This window comes from Sander vitreus, chromosome 6, assembly GCF_031162955.1.
Source record: "Sander vitreus isolate 19-12246 chromosome 6, sanVit1, whole genome shotgun sequence".
Taxonomy (NCBI): Eukaryota; Metazoa; Chordata; class Actinopteri; order Perciformes; family Percidae; genus Sander; species Sander vitreus.
The window spans coordinates 33,343,684-33,362,024 of NC_135860.1; the positions used below are offsets into that span (position 1 = coordinate 33,343,684).

General features: G+C 40.5%; 1 protein-coding gene across 1 annotated transcript in view; it reads left to right on the forward strand.

The window, feature by feature from the left end:
• The window catches only part of cep192 (centrosomal protein 192), a 71,730-nt gene extending 53,975 nt beyond the window's left edge, over positions 1-17,755 (forward strand). Inside the window, exons 44-51 of the mRNA XM_078253818.1 lie at positions 11-203; positions 446-522; positions 1,303-1,398; positions 3,406-3,525; positions 6,329-6,441; positions 9,656-9,782; positions 14,816-14,874; positions 16,333-17,755. Coding sequence (XP_078109944.1) covers positions 11-203; positions 446-522; positions 1,303-1,398; positions 3,406-3,525; positions 6,329-6,441; positions 9,656-9,782; positions 14,816-14,874; positions 16,333-16,465 — 918 coding nt within the window. The 3' untranslated portion in view covers positions 16,466-17,755. The remainder of the gene's footprint in view (positions 1-10; positions 204-445; positions 523-1,302; positions 1,399-3,405; positions 3,526-6,328; positions 6,442-9,655; positions 9,783-14,815; positions 14,875-16,332) is intronic.
• Positions 17,756-18,341: the final 586 nt, after the last annotated feature.

The window sequence follows — 18,341 nt, forward strand, 5'->3', positions numbered from 1 at the left end:
ACTGGTTCAGTTTATTAAGGTCCAGATTCGTGGGGACCTGGCTCTGGATGTGTCTGCGGCCCCAGCAGACAAGACTCTGTCAGCCCTGTCTCCTCAGGCAGCCACCCCAGTGCTGCCTGTGGCCAGGCTCACCGCTCAAACCCTGGTGGAGATCAGCAACAAGACCATCACGTTTCCCTCCACTCCATCAGGGGAAGCATCAGGTAGGGAGACAACTAACCAGAGGACAGCATTTTCTCTGTCCACCTTAATATGGGCTGTACAATAAATACAGCAGTACATTGTGGTCTAGTCAGCCTTATAATAGTCTAGCAGCCTGATAAAGTTTTAGTGAAAAATCTTTTCCGTCTTCAAACTGATGTGGTTTAAAGACTTACTCTCCAGGCAGCATGCTGTGTGTGTATTCTTGTGGGAGACCTAACACTCTGTTTCTCCACTACTTCAGAGGCCCAGCTGGAGGTGCAAAATGGGGAAGTGGAAGTGAGGTGGTACCTGTCATCATTTGCTCCTCCATATGTCAAGGTGCTTTTTTTCTTATAATTTTCTTATCTTCTGTCACCACTTCTGTTTGCTGTTTTTGTCTTTATCCCTCTTTGGGAATCAAATAATTATAATAAACATTACTTTATATAGCATTATACATTTCATGCTATAGCTTCACAACAAAGTAAGAAACCACAAAACAAACAAAATCACACAAATTAAAAACAAGGGCAGACACCTGTTTGATAAAACTAAGCAATCAAATGAGCAACAAACAGAGGCAGAAAAATAATGTAAAATTTCAAAATGAAACATGCAAAGGCATAGAAACAATAAAACATGTAAACTATGATAATAAAACAAACGGGTGACAAACGCAGTGCTGAATAAATGTTTTCAATTGTCGTTTAAGCTTGCATCTCTTATAGCCTTGGGTAGCCAATGCCACAGTTTTAGTGCATAGTTGAACAAGGCTGAGTTGCCGATTTGATTTTTTTTTTTTGTGTGATAGTTTGCATTTAAAAAAACAGTAGCAGAGGATCTTAGAGGCTGTGAAGAATTATAAAACAACAAAGAATTAGTAATGTATGCCAGTCCTTAAACCATTAAGCGCCTTATAAACAAGTAAAAGAACTGCTCTTTTGTCTCATGACTCACTCTGGTAATGAGTTTATTTTTTAGGTGCACACTTAATCTTGTTGTTTTGTGTTGTTACTAGCCATTAACTTTGGTCTATTTATTCAATTTTTTATGCACAATGCTAGAGAGGTGCTGAACAGTTTTTCGTTTTTCATGCTGTGGTCCCTTCTCTCTCCTCAGGGGGTTGACAACACTGGAGATGTTTACCGGGCCACTTACACTGCTTTCAGATGCTCCAGGGTCTCAGGCACTCTGGGAGCCCATGAAAAGATACAGGTAGGCACTCGCATCCAACTAGAATTGTCAGTACTATTTAGAGAAAGTCGTAAAGATTTACTGCATAACTACTGGTTTACTAGGAAAACAATTTTGAAGCTGTATCGCATTACTTTTTTTAACAAAGCATTTTGATCGAAAAATATTGTTACATTATACTATGTCTCCTCAGTTTGCTGTGGACACAAACATAGTCCTTTCTTACAACATGTTACCTGCAATAGACGGAAAAGCACAGTGACCGTACTACCAATAATAGTTCTGTTCCTTTTAGGTGTGGCAGTGAGCATACCAGCAAGACGGTAAACACAATACCAGGGACTAGAAAGTGGTACCTCTAAATAGAATTTTAACTGACAAGTCTAAACATTCACCATGAGAAAAATCTGTAGAATTGAGCCACTGGTGGGGTTTTTTCGGGAGGAATAGCACGACAGCAAATCCAGTCTTGTTTGCGGTACACTACCACTCTATGGACACAATTCATGCAAAACAGGATTCTGTTAATTCATGCAGTTTCAAAACTTGATTCTTGTACTTTTTGATCATTTTGGTTGTTGATTGGTTTTATGTGCTAGTTATACTCAAGGTAGACTTACTGTATATTCCAATTGAAAACCTTGCAGCAGTTAAACTATTTTGAGTCATGAGGCAGTTACTCTGGATCAACAAAAATACATTGCCAGGATAAGCCTAGTCTCGCGCTGCCGGACCTATCTAGGGATGCAGCGGTTAACCGATTTCACTATTAACCGCGCTTTAAAACATCACAATTAATTAATCGTAAAGGCTCCGCTACACCGAGTGTTAACTGACTGCACGCTATGATGTGCAGTTCTTATTAAACCTCCTTGACAACATAAACGCTCACGTTTGCGCACACACACAAAACATCAGACACCGGTTCGGTCACTGCGAGTATTGACTGCCAGAGTGACAGTGGCTCTTCGTGGTGGGATAACTTTTAACGTTGCGTAAAGTTAGCAAACACCAGGAAGATCCAGCCCCTGACCTCAGGACCGCTACAACGGGGGATTCAACCCAAGTTGGTAAGCTTGCTAGCGACTTTGTTTATAAAAGTTAAGTGTTAGCTTGTTTACGTTATCAGTTAGCTAACGTAAGCCTGTTTTAATGTTAACTGTACCGTTAGTTAACGAGTCAGGAGCCAACATTTACAGTGAGCGAGCTGACGATGGCGTTACGAACACTCTGCAACAGCTCAATCATGATCACTGACGTTAACATTAAACGTTACTGACTTCTCTTCATCCCCTGTGGGACATACGGCTGCAAAGAGATCTCTCAATCGCATTTATTCCCTAGCAACATGCTACGCATCTCCCCATGACAGGTGCATCTGATCCAGCAGCTCCTCTTCTTCTTAAGGACAGCGCTGTTGTTGCCAACTTGGTCTTTGTGTTGTGACTGATTCACTTCTAGTCTCTAATCTTTTCAGATTAATTTAAATAAAAAGGTCGATCATATAATCATTTTCAAAACATTCAAAACTGTTTCTGTGTTATTTGTGTTTCAAAAGCCAGCATTAAATAATGCATTCAAATCTAGAGTGTTCATGTAATTTCATACATTAGCAGTGAAATTAATTTGTGAAACCGTAATTAATTTTCAGACTATAATCGTAAAATGTATAATCGTTGCATCCCTAGACCTATCGCCATAGCACTGTGGAGTAAGGTCTGGCTTAAAAAAAATGTTCTGGGATGTTTGGATTTCATTAAGCCAATCACAATCCTCTTGGGTGGTGCTTAGCTCCAGAAGCAGCAACAGTGGCTCTGCAAAATGGTCTCAGGAAGGAACTTTTAGTGGAACAGTTGCACCCTGCCAAAGAAAACGCCACATTTATTATAAATTAAGTTAGTTCTGGCAATGTGAGACTATTAGGCAGTTGACAAGTTAGACTTTTGTATAGGTTGGCCTCTGTGGCAAGCATTTGTGTGTTTAAATCAATTCTGATTGTGTCCTCTGTTTTTTTTTTTGCTCCCCCAGGTGCCTATTACTTTCCTGCCCAGGGACAGAGGAGACTATGCCCAGTTCTGGGACTTGGAGTGCCACCCTGTGTCTGAGCCCCACCAGAAAACCAGAATCCGCTTCCAACTCTGTGGCACTGTGAGGACTCATTTATTAGTTTTGTGGGATTCAAACACCCTACTACATACATAGGTGCTTCTGGAGTGAAGGCGTTACACTGGAAAAGACAATGCTCATATTTTATATGAGCGGTTTAAATTGGCTCAAAACACAGTTACTATCAAAACCACTTTTAAAAGAAAAAAAAAGTACTTGAGGATCCATCTTTTCTTTTTTTCTTTTTGATGTCTTTTGCTCACGTACCATAACCGTTAGTTAAGGAGTCACTATAATTCTTGAGTTTTGTTATAGTACCGTCAATGTTTTCTATAAGCTTCCGGGTTTACTTCCTAATATGGGGCCCACTGAAAATGTGCAGCAGTGTTTCTCTCACTGGCCCCACCCTCAAGTTCCCACTTAGCCCATAGACTTTACATTGTGTCATAGGTTTTTACGTTGCTTATCTCTGCTAGATGGATGTTTTTTTAAATATAAAAAGTCCATGGATTTTGTTGTGGGTGTTTGTAAACACAGCATGCAATTTTGGCCCCTTCTCCCCAGCTCACAGCCAGAGAGACTTTCTTTTACTTTTAACACAACTTTATTTATGAAACATTATGAAACTGTTCCATTAATAAATAGGAACTGGTAAAACGAAAATCACTACTTTGTCAGGATCAGACGCAAAGGGGTGTGACACATGAAAAAGGGGTGCACACCCTCAATGTTTTTATTGGCTGGGGGTTACACACCCATGTGCTTACCATTGTTTACCATAAACGTTCTGCACACAGCAAAATAAGAAGAAAAGAGAAAATACAGGCAGAGGGCATTGCCGCATAGGCTGGGTATCGGTACTCCATAACTTTAAGGTATTGACCAAAATAACCCATTGCCAAGCAGTATGGAACTCAGATCTAGAAAAAAAATACTATTTGTATGATTTTGTTCACTTATGCGTTCTTCGATTTAATGCAAAGTTTGATTGGCCCACTACCGCAGCAGCAACAACCCATACAGTATGTTGTGAAGTATCAAAAGAAGTACCCTATTGGGAATCAGTATCACTTTTAAGGTACTGGTATTGTGATTTGTTTTGTTTTTTATGATAACCAGCCCTGCCACCACAAACTTCTAGTGAGTCATAAGTGATAATTGAGAGGGACTATTATTGTTTTTTGTATTCGTCTAAACATTGTTTTTTAGGAAAATCCTGCATTATATACCTTTTTTAACAATGCTTTATCTAAAGTATAAAATAACATTCCTTGTTTCATACTTCTCTCCCAGCAACAAGCACAAAAATGTCCCAACTCTACATTAGACCAACATTTATCCACCATCTTTACATCCTAATCAGACTTTGTGTACAGCAAACAATAATATTCATTCACTACTTAACTTGTTTCACTCTTAAACCAAACCATGTGTACAAAACTAGGGCTGTCAAACGATTACATTTTCTTAATCGCGATAAATCGTTGAATTTCTATAGTTAATCGCATCGCATGTTTTATCACGATTAAAATTCTATTATTTCGCATTTCAGAACTGTTTTTAAGTACATATTAACAATGTAAAGGAATTCTTACCAGTGTATCTTGATTGGGAATCAAATGAATGCAAAGAAAGTGACTTTATGAACTTTACTTTAAGATTTATTTGTTAATTATGTATTTAATCTAGTCACACATTTGAATCTAAAGTCAATATTAGGGTTGGGTATTGTTTGGTTTGGATACCGGTGCTAAAGCGGTACTTTTAAAACGGTACCGGTGCCTTAACGGTGCCTGAACTGATGACTGACTAACTGAGCAGCTGCAGATTGTTACATCCCGGTGTCGGAATCCTCTACAGTGAAATACAGACAAACTTTACACCGTTTAGCGTTAGCGGTCAGCTTTGTAACCGTGTTTAATCCAGCTAGCGGTAGGCTAACGTTAGCTGCTGTTGAGTATAGTGTTAACTAGCGTCACGTGCAGCAATGTTTCTGTTGCCTGTAACGTCTGTTTCAGAGCATCAGAGAGAAGTGCAGGCATATCAGTGGCACCAAAATGAGGCACCGAAATCTGCGTTGCTTTTCTTGCAATAGCAGGATGTGTTACGAGGAAGTACGGCAAAATAGTAGCCTGTTAGGCACGACGCAAAGCCAAGTGAAAATAAATTAATAAATGGCGGCTTGTGATTAATACGATTTAACTATGGCTTTGTAGTGTTAGTGACAGAGTTAACAAATGAGAAAAGTGGGATGTGAGGGGGGCCACCCTGCTGAGATGGGCCTGCAGGCTTTGCATGTGTGCCGCTTTATTGTGAAGTGTTATGACAGACCCAGTTAACTTTAGAGCATGCATACACAACAAGTGTAATGTCAGATGGCTCCACATAAGTAGGTTAAGTGGCCAAGATGAAAGGGCTTATCTTGTTGTTGCCTTATTTCGTAGATGCAGTGCTAAAAGTGGAATGCCAAATCCTGCAGTGGTGTTAAATGCTAATCTGTGATTTCAATATACAAGACTTTGATTTAGATATGTACCTGAAAGTTTGACGTGGAACTAAATATGTGTAATGTCTTTTAAAAGTAGGTTTTATCATGTCTGCATATGATTAGTAGTAGATTTAGTAGCGATGTGTCTCACAATCGGTAACTCTAAGTCAAATGTGTGTTCATTTTTTACTTTTTTTTATTTATATATTTTTTTATTTTAGAGGGTATTTCTTCTCAATTGTATTTTACTAACCAGCTAGTTTCCAAGTAGTATAGAGATGGCTTTTTGCATTTACTAGCCAAGATCCTAAAGGTGTGTGTGTGGGTGTGTGTGTGTGTGTGTGTGTGTGTGTGTAGGGAATAAAGTCTGGACCAGTGGAAGGACCACAGGAAGGAGACTGCTCTCTGGTGAAGACAGAGGCCACAGTCAAGACCAGAAGGAGAGCTGATCCCTCAGCAGGCAAAACCAGGTGTGACCTGCTTAGCTAAAACTAAACAAGCATATGGCCCTTACCACAATTTCTATAGTAATGCATATCAGCCAGTGTAGGAGATATCAGAATAACTGATCATGGACCACAACAGTCAGTAAGTTTACATGCACACCAATATTCTACTATTATTCAGAATATGACAATATTCCGATCATCTAAACAGCATATTCCAGTTGGATATTCTGAATAAGGCCTTTTTCCAAATATAGCATTTTCCGATAATGACATGTGGGTTATTCAGGTTTTAGAGGCATTCTTTGGACACATACAGTGGGGAGAACAAGTATTTGATACACTGCCGATTTTGCAGGTTTTCCTACTTACAAAGCATGTAGAGGTCTGTCATTTTTATCATAGGTATTCTTCAACTGTGAGTGACGGAATCTAAAACAAAAATCCAGAAAATCACATTGTATGATTTTTTAAGTAATTCATTTGCATTTTATTGCATAAGTATTTGATACATCAGAAAAGCAGAACTTAATATTTGGTACAGAAACCTTTGTTTGCAATTACAGAGATCATACGTTTCCTGTAGTTCTTGACCAGGTTTGCACACACTGCAGCAGGGATTTTGGCCCACTCCTCCATACAGACCTTCTCCAGATCCTTCAGGTTTCGGGGCTGTCGCTGGGCAATACGGACTTTCAGCTCCCTCCAAAGATTTTCTATTGGGTTCAGGTCTGGAGACTGGCTAGGCCACTCCAGGACCTTGAGATGCTTCTTACGGAGCCACTCCTTAGTTGCCCTGGCTGTGTGTTTCGGGTCGTTGTCATGCTGGAAGATCTAGCCATGACCCATCTTCAATGCTCTTACTGAGGGAAGGAGGTTGTTGGCCAAGATCTCGCAATACATGGCCCCATCCATCCTCCCCTCAATACGGTACAGTCGTCCTGTCCCCTTTGCAGAAAAGCTTCACGGTTGGGACGGTGTTCTTGGGGTTGTACTCTTCCTCCTCCTTCCTCCAAACACGGCGAGTGGAGTTTAGACCAAAAAGCTCTATTTTTGTCTCATCAGACCACATGACCTTCTCCCATTCCTCCTCTGGATCATCCAGATGGTCATTGGCAAACTTCAGACGGGCTTGGACATGCGCTGGCTTGAGCAGGGGGACCTTGCGTGTGCTGCAGGATTTTAATCCATGACGGTGTAGTGTGTTACTAATGGTTTTCTTTGAGACTGTGGTCCCAGCTCTCTTCAGGTCATTGACCTGGTCCTGCCCTGTAGTTCTGGGCTGATCCCTCACCTTCCTCATGATCATTGATGCCCCACGAGCTGAGATCTTGCATGGAGCCCCAGACCGAGGGAGATTGACCGTCATCTTGAACTTCTTCCATTTTCTAATAATTGCGCCAACAGTTGTTGCCTTCTCACCAAGCTGTTTGCAGGTGCAGTTAATACAGGTAATGAGTGGAGAACAGGAGGGCTTCTTAAAGAAAAACTAACAGGTCTGTGAGAGCCGGAATTCTTACTGGTTGGTAGGTGATCAAATACTTATGTCATGCAATAAAATGCAAATTAATTTTTAAAAATCATAAAATGTGATTTTCTGGATTTTTGTCAGAATGATTCCATCTCTCACAGTTGAAGAGTACCTATGATTAAAAATGACAGACCTCTACATGCTTTGTAAGTGGGAAAACCTGCAAAATCGGCAGTGTATCAAATACTTGTTCTCCCCACTGTATACAGCACATTCGGAATATGAGTCTCAATCTGGGTTTTTAACCATAGACTGTATATTAATGGACAACACATCCGGTTCGGCGAAGTGCTGCAAAGGCGGATTTGCCTTGCATTCTACCTGAATTCCAGCAGGGGGCGACACATGGGTTTGCAAAAGGAGTTCAGTTTCTGTAGAAGTCTGAGAAAGTGAGACACTTCTCACTTGATTTATTACCACAGTAAACATTTTCATATTGAGTTTATGGTCTCAATCGCTAGTTTTAAGACTTCTGCAACACAGAAATGTTAATTTTTTGAATTATGGTCTCGTTGATTTTAAAATCGTTGATAAAGCAGGGGGTGTTTTAGGGCGTGGCTATGATGTGATTGCTAGTGAAAGTGTGTAACGTAGAGTGTAAGCAGCTCCTCCCTCACTCCTCCCTCTCGTCTAAAATCGTCACAGGATGGCTGCACCCGTAACAGCAAACTCAACGACTCATTGCAGATCTCCACAAACCATGGGTGACGTCACACATGCTCTGTCCACTAATTTACAGTCTATGGTTTTTACCGCAGTTCACGGCCTCTTGCCTGTTTACGGCTTATGGTCAGCTCTGTGCGTTGCTGTAAACAAACCAACCAGCCAACAGTTTGCAAGGCTGCAGATCCGATGAGAAGGAGAAACGCAGCAACTTTTTTGTGTTTTTTATTAAAGATTATTTTTTGGGGCATTTTCAGCCTTTATTTTGACAGGAAAGATGAAGACAAGAAAGGGGGGAGAGGGAGGAATGACATGCAGCAAAGGGCAGCAGGTCGGACTCTGACCCAGGCCCGCTGCGTCGAGGAGCAAACCTCTATACATGGGCTCCCGCTCTACCAACTGAGCTATACAGGCGCCCGAAACACAACAACTTTTAAACATTATCAAAGACTCAACAGGTTTTGGGATATTCGCACACATCGCTACGCTGACCTTTTCAAGAAGCTGGTTGAAGGAATGCAAGAGGGACGCGGTGTTCACACGGTCCAACAAGTCCGCTGCCGCTGGTAAACTTAGAAAAAGAAATCCTGTTTTGCACGGCTACATGTGAACAGGAATATTAGGGGAAACGTACTTTCGTTAGCCATGTAAACAGCTTAGTCGGAATATTGTCTTTTTCGTAATTAGGGCAAAAAAACGGAATATTATGTGCATCTAAACGTAGTCGGTGTTTCCTTTCAACTCCCTACTAGGGATAATACATGACAGAAATGGATGGTTATAGAATTTGTTGCATGTTGGTTAGCTCAGTCTTCAGGAGGGGAAAAGATTCAAGCATCCAATACTCAACACATTAAAGTTGTATTGATTTTCAAAATTATCATTATTTTAAATAAAGATACTCAGAGAAGAGATTCAGAAATCCACTATAATAACTGAGTTTATGTACTGTAAGTTAAGTTTTCGAGTATGTGTCTCATCTTAAGGTGCTGATTGTGTTACAGTTATGCTTTCTGTTTAAACATCACATTTTAAAATTCTCAGTCAGGAGGAGGCTGTGCGGAGGGGTGTGTATTCGCCACAGGATCTATACACCTTCCCAGCTACACAAGTGGGTGAATCCAGCACTCTGAAGGTTAACATCCGTAACAACTCGTCTGATACGCATGAGGTAAGGCATGCCTTATTTTTATGAAGACATTGGAAGGTACTTTCTCACAAAAACTAAAATACAGTATATACATATGCAGCACTATATTTGATATTTTCCAACCTGGACCTATTTTCCAATGTTTGTGTCTAAGTGACAGATGGAACAACAATTCTTGAAATTGGTCAAGTATTAAGCAAGACCGCTGCAGTCAGCAGCGGCGTAACAAGCTGCAATTTAACAGTAACGGGCAATTGCACATCTTCAATTTGCGTCCACCAAAAGTGCTAGTTTTGCCACTGACATGCTCAGATTATCATATTATTATACAGTATGTGTCTGACAACATTATGTAAAGGATCCCTACAGAGGTTGGCCTTTTTGTTAAAGAGTAAGATCCTGACTTGGTGCGGTGAGCAGACGTGGATTCTCGTGCTCTGTTGCTAATCCTAAAACAAATGCTACTTAAAGGTCCAATATTTAATATATTTACTGTAATAAATCCAAAAATGACCCCAATGCATCATCAGATATTAAGGAAACATGTGAAGTTGAAATACTATCTTTTCTGACAACAATGCTAATGCCAGTATTTTCTCCTTTAGAAAAATCTGTTTGTGTTTTGGCCTGTGTATTGTTATCAACTGCCCAGTTTGACAGCCAGGCGGGGTTGCCAGATATACCTTTAAAAACATAAACCCAGAGCGCTACAGCTGTAACGTTAATACAGCCATGAAAGCAGCACACAAACCAACGAGATCGACAGAGAGAGATTCTACCTGACCTAAACAGTTGCGTGACCTGGATATGTATTTGAAAGATGGAGACAGCTTAGAGCCCAAAAGGATGCTGAGTTGACTAATTTCCTCCTGAACAGGTAAGCATTAGCTTCAGGCTAATTTATCACGGCTACTAGGGACGGGCATTTTATGTAATTTCAACATTTGTTGTACCCACATTGAATTATATAGCTAGAGTACCTGAGTTGGTTACTCGCAAAAACAATTGAGACGCAGCCAGTAAAGTGATCCCGACCGGTCCTGGCTAAAGCCGCCGTGATAACCCTGCTAACTGCGAACGTTATCGGAGGACCAGGCAAGCAGGCCACAGCTGTTTACAACGTGTAGCCTGTTCAGCTGCAAAAAGTTGTGGAGAAACTTAAAAGGACAACAAAACTCCTAAATGACGGCCACAATTAGATGGAAAGCGTTTAATGTGAGGTCAGATTATAAGCTACACAAGCAGGAAAACCGAAGAAGCACAGGAAATATAATAATAATAATAATAATTAGATCTGGAATCTAAAATCAAAATGCTTGAAACAAAAGCTTGCAAGATGGACAAAATGAAAATTAAATCGCCCAACTTCTTAGAACACAATATAATGAGAAAACCTACAATAAGGCTGCTGTGAACTTATTGAGGCTCAAGATACATTTTTCATGATCAGGGAGAAAAGCCGGTTAGACTTCTTGCATGGCGGATTAAACAGCAGGAAACCGTAGGATGTAAATATAAATACTATTGTTGACCCACTGGAAATTAATTCAGCTTTTACATTTTTTAAGAAAATCTCTACAAATCATTACTGCTCATTACTAATGCGGATGCCCAGACCAAATTTTTTAAACTAATTTAATATCCCCCAAATCTCTGAAGAAATAAAAAGAATAGGCCTGGATAAAAAAATTACACGGTTGAAATATTAGCAGCTATAGGTGCAATGAAGGTTGGGAAAGCAGCAGGGCCAGATGGCCTCCCAATTGACTTATATAAATACTTTAAAGATTAATTGACAACTCCGCTTTATGAGATGTATCTAGAATCCTACAACAATGGCTACCTCTCAGCCTCAACGCTAACATTAAATGTGAGAATATCCGAGCTATGTTTTATAAACACTGATACTAAAATCCTCAGTAAAATGTTGCCGAAAAGCCTGAGGGTGTGCTTCCAAGTATTGTGGGGGATGACCAAAATTGATCTGTAAAGGGAAGGCAAAGATTTCGTAATGTAAGGCGTGTTCTCCATGTACTGTACTGCCAAAAAGAAGAAAAAGACACTGCTCTTCTCTCACTTGACATGGAGAAGGCCTTCGATAGGGTTAAGTGGATTTATATCTTTGATGTTATAGCTTGATTTGGTTTTGGAAACACTTACTACTGGATGAATACTACTGGATCAGACTATTACATCTCAACCCTATAGCTGGGGTACTGACAAATGAAGTGGCGTCTGAGCCCAAGGTGCACTTCTATCACCACTTCTGTTCATACTAGCTATGGAACCACTTCAAACACACATGGATGTGTTTTTAAAGTGGTTCCATAGCTAGTACAGCATTGTTAGATCTAATCGGCCTGTTCTGTAGTATCTCGGGATATTAAGTAAATGCTTCAAAATCCCTACTAATACCGCTTAACAGAAATGAAAGACAATCTATAAACCAATACTTATTTACTTTCAAGCTCTCATCTAATATGGGAATCCAAATAACATGCAGATAAATGTAAAGTTTGGCGGTACGTCGGTGTTTATTATGGATGTATTTACTACTGTTGCCTGGCAGCCTGCTTTCCTTTACTTCCGCTCTCTTCTTCTCTACTACTTGTTATTCACAAATTATTTTTGTTTGTTCACCTCTGGTGTTTCGGAGAATACTGCAACGAACAATGCGTTGAGCATAAACATCTCCGTGCATGCTCGTAGCGCGCACACGCCAACCATGGAGGCCCACAAGAGTATATCTGCAGCTTAACCATATCACACTGTGCGCACGAGTTAGACATTATTTCCTGGGTTGAGTGCGTGGCATTGGAAATTAAATATTGCAAATTTGGTCAAACTTCCTCTATCCATGTGGCGCTAGAGAACACACTAATTATATGTCACAGCATTCTCACTCAATACTGCACCAATTTCGAAGGTTTTTGAAATATATGTTTGCTTTTGTCGAAATCAGTTGATAAGTTTGTAAACTTGAAGCAATTTCCCCTTGGTTCGGTTTCGTTTCCCACCTGGAAAAATCCAAGCGTACCAAAATGCGTCACTACATATCACGCAAGAACGTTAACTCCGCTTATTGGTCAGATGTATATGGGGCGGGAGCAACAAAGAGAAATGCATGAGGAAGGTTCTATGTTCTGGACTAGTGCGTATTTCTTGCATCTCCTTGGTCAAACCAGCTCATTTTATTTAAATAATCTGACGTTGTCACCGAGACTTCGCTCTGCTGTGTCAGTGTCTGTCTCCAGCTTAGCAGCGGCTGTTTTGACCACTGAAATGCAAGTGACGACGAACTTGACCGCAGTCTATTTCTGTAAGATAAGCACTGCAAGCTGCTTCAGTTGGCATCTTCTGCCGCATCGCAAATTGCAAAGCAGATCTGACTACTACTTAGAGCCAGCTTACACTTGTGGAGTACACATACAGCAGTTGGTGCAGTTTGAGGTCGGATCTAGGGCTGTCAACAAATATTCTAAATTTGAAAATTCGAATAATAAAAAAACTATAAACCTAGAGATTGGCATAGTTGTATTTCAGTTAGCCTAATAGCTGGTTTGATTTGCATTGAGAGATGATCTTATGGAAAGTACCCCATGCCAATCTCTAGGTATGGTGAACAGTATGTGATGATGTGGTGGTATGGTGAAGGGTATGTGATGATGTGGGGCTATTTTAATTCCAAAGGCCAAGGGAACTTTATCAGGATGCATAGTATCCTGGATCCATGAAATAACTGGCCTTTAAAAATAAGTCTGCCTGCCTCTATGGGAATTTAACATAGGGGTGTACTGACTTATGCCCCCTGTATTTTCAGGAAGAACATTTATTTATTTACGATACATTATTCATTCACAAAGAAAATTGGTGTCCTTTAAGGCCCTGTCACACTAACCAGACGGGCCGTCAGTCAGCCTGATCAGTCGGGTCCCTGAGGTCCAAAAAGTGTCTCAGAACACACTGAGGCGACGCCGACTTGAGCGTACGCTCTGCACGTGCACGAAACGTAATGCGTCTCTATAGCAGCAGGCGGCGCTAATCTGTATTGTTTCCATTAACAGTCTGATTATTTCCCAGAAAATGAAAACCGGCAGCTGATTGGACGAACGCGTCACGTGGTTCTTTTTTCTCCGGAAATTCACAGCCAGACTGTCATAGCGGCTTGTTCAGAATACGATCTCATATTGGACTAAAATAGTTCACCGAAACGTGTTTCTGAAAACATTTGAAGAGAGAAATAGGCCATGCAGCTGCTGAATCTGTCTTCATTTCAGATCGACAAAGGTCAGTTTAAAAGATCTCCGACTGACCATGTCGGGTCGGCCCAAATGAAGGCCGACGGCTCCTCCGACTAACGACGGCACGGGACACACCGAACAGACTCAAGTCACCGACCTCGCCAGACGGTCCGATGGCCGATTATCGGGCTGGTGTGTCTCCTCTATAAAGATTGGATTTTTCCTCATTTTTTTAATTAAGGCATTAAGATCAATTTCCTAAAGATGATTTTTTTTTTTTTTTTTTAATTCCTCTTTTTAGTCAGCTTTAGCATGGGTGTCCTAATTTTTTCACATGACTATGTCTCCACCTTTGTATTGGTCTGCCCTCTTATGGACATAATGCGCAAAAAAAGATATTCGCATATATTCATTATTATCATAGTATTCAAATATTCAATATTTCAACCACCAGGTCTCGGTCTCGGTTTGGTCCACTTTTGGTGCGCATCAGAGTACGATTGCTGCATTCCCACCTGCCCGTACAAACCGCACCAAGGAGGAAAATAATCTAGTGCCATTCAACCAAACTAAATTAGGCAGGTGTGAAACCCCTCTTAGACACAGGAAAATAGGGTCCAGGTTAAAAAAAATACCGAAATTACCCTTTAAGTACCAGTGCTGATACTAGCTCACATTGTGTATACTGTTATTCCTTATTGCATGACTGTCTTGATTTATGTGTACTGAATGAGTGTAATGACCTCTAACAATTGTCATTGTGCTTTGCATGGATTTGATATTTGATGTGTGGCTTCTCTAATTGACTTGCAGCTGAAATTTGTAAACCCTATGGAGCCCTATCACATCAAGCACTCCAAATATTCCCTCAGGTGAGTCCAGTGGTCATTATCCCTTACATAAACTCTCAATACTGCACTTTTGATAGTGGCTGAATGACACATTGGGTATCAGAGGTTTATAAACTATCTATATAATCAGTGCCTACCTCTGTTTTTACTTGTTACTGCACTTTCATTTTAGGGTTTCCGTGTTCTATTATTAGAAATGGTTTTCTTATGGAACAAATGAAGTAGCTAGGTATTAATATTAAGTCAGGAATAGTAAATACAACTCAAGACATGCTCTGTGATGTAACTTAGAGTCTATGTAATGTTATTTTCCCATTGCGACTGCTGACTGTGGGAGGTCCTGCGAGATGTTGGGACGTGGAGGATGATGTTACTATATACGGTACACACGCCTTTAGAGTACTGATGTTTTTCCTAACTAAGGCCTTTGGTAGGGGGTGTCTTGCCACAGGTACCAGCTGTGCTATGCTGATGTGAGACTGTGTTCAGAATGGGCACAACATGCGTTTTGTATTGTTGAAAAAGGAAGATTGGTATGGGGGGAAAAAATACATATTGAACTTTACTTTCTCAACAAAAATAAAGCATTGTCAGACATACCATTGATGTCATGACCATTGAAATAGAATGAGAGAGAATGGGAGTTGCTGAATGAAGTGTTTGCTGTGGTCTTTTGAGTAGTTCAAGAAAAATTTTTGATTGTATTCATGGTGACAACACACATCAGTGGGGCTGTTAAGTGCGTCATACTCACTAGTTTAAGAACTGTTTTGGCTGATCCTCAATTCCTCTTTAGCAGCAAGGCAACAGACATAATGCACAGAAACTGCTTGTTTGTCAAAAACCTCACCTCAGTGAGTCTGCAACTTGCTCCAAGTCGTGTTGCACAGAAGATTATGCGAAAGTTTACAGTTCTTTACAATGGCAACGGTACACGGTAAAAATGTCTGCCGCTCTGGACTATGTTGTTAATGCTATGTTGATTTAAATGGGAATATCCATTCTACTCTTATTCTATTTCTGTGGTCATGACCTTTATCTCCAATGTTGCCATGTGTTGCCACAACCTGAACCTGACCCAGCCCTACAGTAGGAGTGTTGGGAGCACGGCTGTGTGTGGATTCGTGGTAGCCTTGTGGTGACCCTAGCATGTTGTGGCTCTTGTTATGTACTCTCATTTCCACCACGACCACACTGAACATAATGTACCCCTGCTTCTCACTTATTGTCTCTTTATTATGCTACAATCTGTTGTGTGCACATGGATTAGAGTTGAACATTTTTCCTTTTTGAATACAGTTATTCAGGTAATTTTTTTCATAGTCTAGTATGTCATGATTCCTAAAGTGCAATCCTAAGTACTTGATAGTAGTTTGATGTGAAAATGCATGTATATTTGTGGTGGTGCAAGTGTTATGTATTCATGGTCATCATTTCAAATAAAAAGTCTAACTGCTGTTCTTCTTTTCTACCCATTAGATCCCAGCACTATCTGAAGCTACCCGTCCAGTTCAAGCCCAGTACTGCAGGCAGACACACTGGCTTACTGCTCATCCAGTCAGAAACAAGTGGAAGTCTTGTTATTCAGCTGACTGGTGATGCATTGCCTTGAATCTACCATCCAACGCCACCTCCTCAGGCTGGCTGGCTGGCTTTGGGTGGATGCTCTTCCCTGTACTATTCTGATCATGGGACAGGCGAGAGTAACCGAGAGGAAAAGACAAAACTGCAAACTGGGTTCAAATAAAAGCAATCCTTCCTCATCATCATATTTGGCAATATGTAACTGGAGATGACTGAGACTCTCCTGCCAACACAGCCCTGTCTGCCTCTGGATGTGGCACAGGTGTCCTTAGCTGGCCAATGAGTGCCTGTTCGTGCCTGGAGCTGAACATTTTGTTTCACAGAGCTAACTATTTTTGTCACTTCACTCTGGATCTGGTATTTGCCTTATCCATGAGTCATGTCACAAGGCAGCATTGTTGTTGCCATGGCCCCTGCCAGACAGTACCAGTTGGGGATTACTTTTCTTTGAGTTGGTCACACAGGAATGACTTGGTCTCTTTTTTTGGAAAAGCCAAACCATGTTTGTTTTTTAGCCATGTCCCATAGCAAAAATCTGAAAAACGGGCATGAGCATTCTTGATTGTAATAAGACTACATGAGATTTAGGATTCTGTTTTTTAAAAAACCCATAAACTTATTAAACGTCTGTCTACATGTTATAAAATGTTCCTAATCTTCTATACTGGTGTGGTTTCTATGGAAATGGCTCCCCATCATGCGGAGCCCACCCTCACAGTGCCCCTTGTCAGCGCCATGTGTTGACTTCCCAGCAGCCTCCAAGACTCGTTCCGAAGAGCCCAAATGTACTTAATTTAGTCATGATCATTGCAGCTCACAGCAACCAGGATGGTTAATGATTGTTATTACATGCCAAAATAGTTTGGTTCTGGTGGGGGTTTTGTATGGCAGCTTGCCAGGCCTGCTTAGTATGGTTACCATGGCAAAACGGTGTTAATCACTGTTCCAGTCACAGAAAATCACCTCCCCATTTCCTCTTTTGGCTCTTAGGCAAATGGGCAAAATTGTTTGGGGCTATTGGATTCACAACTGTGAATGATTTTGGAACTGGAATGGTGTTGGGAAATGTACGTTAACAGAAGGATGTTGTTAACAAGTACCACACATTGTGACACCCTTTGGAAATGAAAAACACTAGAGTTGAGCATTATTTTCCTTTTTATTTTTAATATGAAGGCAGTATATTGTCACAGGCTGCTCTCAACATGCTCTGACAACTACCCTGACCTATTTTAAATTTACAATTTGCACATGCTTAAGTAGTATATAATGTAATATATTGTATGTACACATTTTGAATAAAGTTTTGTGATAAATAGCTTGGCTGTCTTACATTTTTTAAATCGTATTGCTGTTAGAGGGGTTAAAAAAAAAAGAAATATGGTTGAAAGGTAGCTTTCTGTTTATTTTCCTTCCTGTTTACCTGTCTAGCTCTGACTGGTCTCTGGTGGTTTGTACTGTTTGGCTTTATCATCAGTGTCCTGTGTACATAGGACAGCACCAAGTAAACAGTTAGACAAACATTGCAAATAAAAGAAAAAAGGGATTAAATACAGTTTTAATAGAATCCATGATACTATGCAGCATATAGTTGCTGGCAATATTAAAGATGAAGTGAGACTGCCATTGCACCTGTACTGTCTTTAATGAAGTTCATCCAACGTCAAAGTAATAAATGAATTCAATTTAAGGTTCTATTCATTACATTAAATTCCTATGTGGTCTGGTTCTGCTTTACATTTCAAACTTTTTAAATTTTTATTCTGCACCACGACCCCTCAGATCTGATAACCAAATATCCAAAGTTCCACGCTGCAGCCTAGACAAAGGGAGATCATGCTTTTAGCTCCAACACTAGAACAATATCCTCCTCATTATGTCACAATTATATAGACTGACATTTT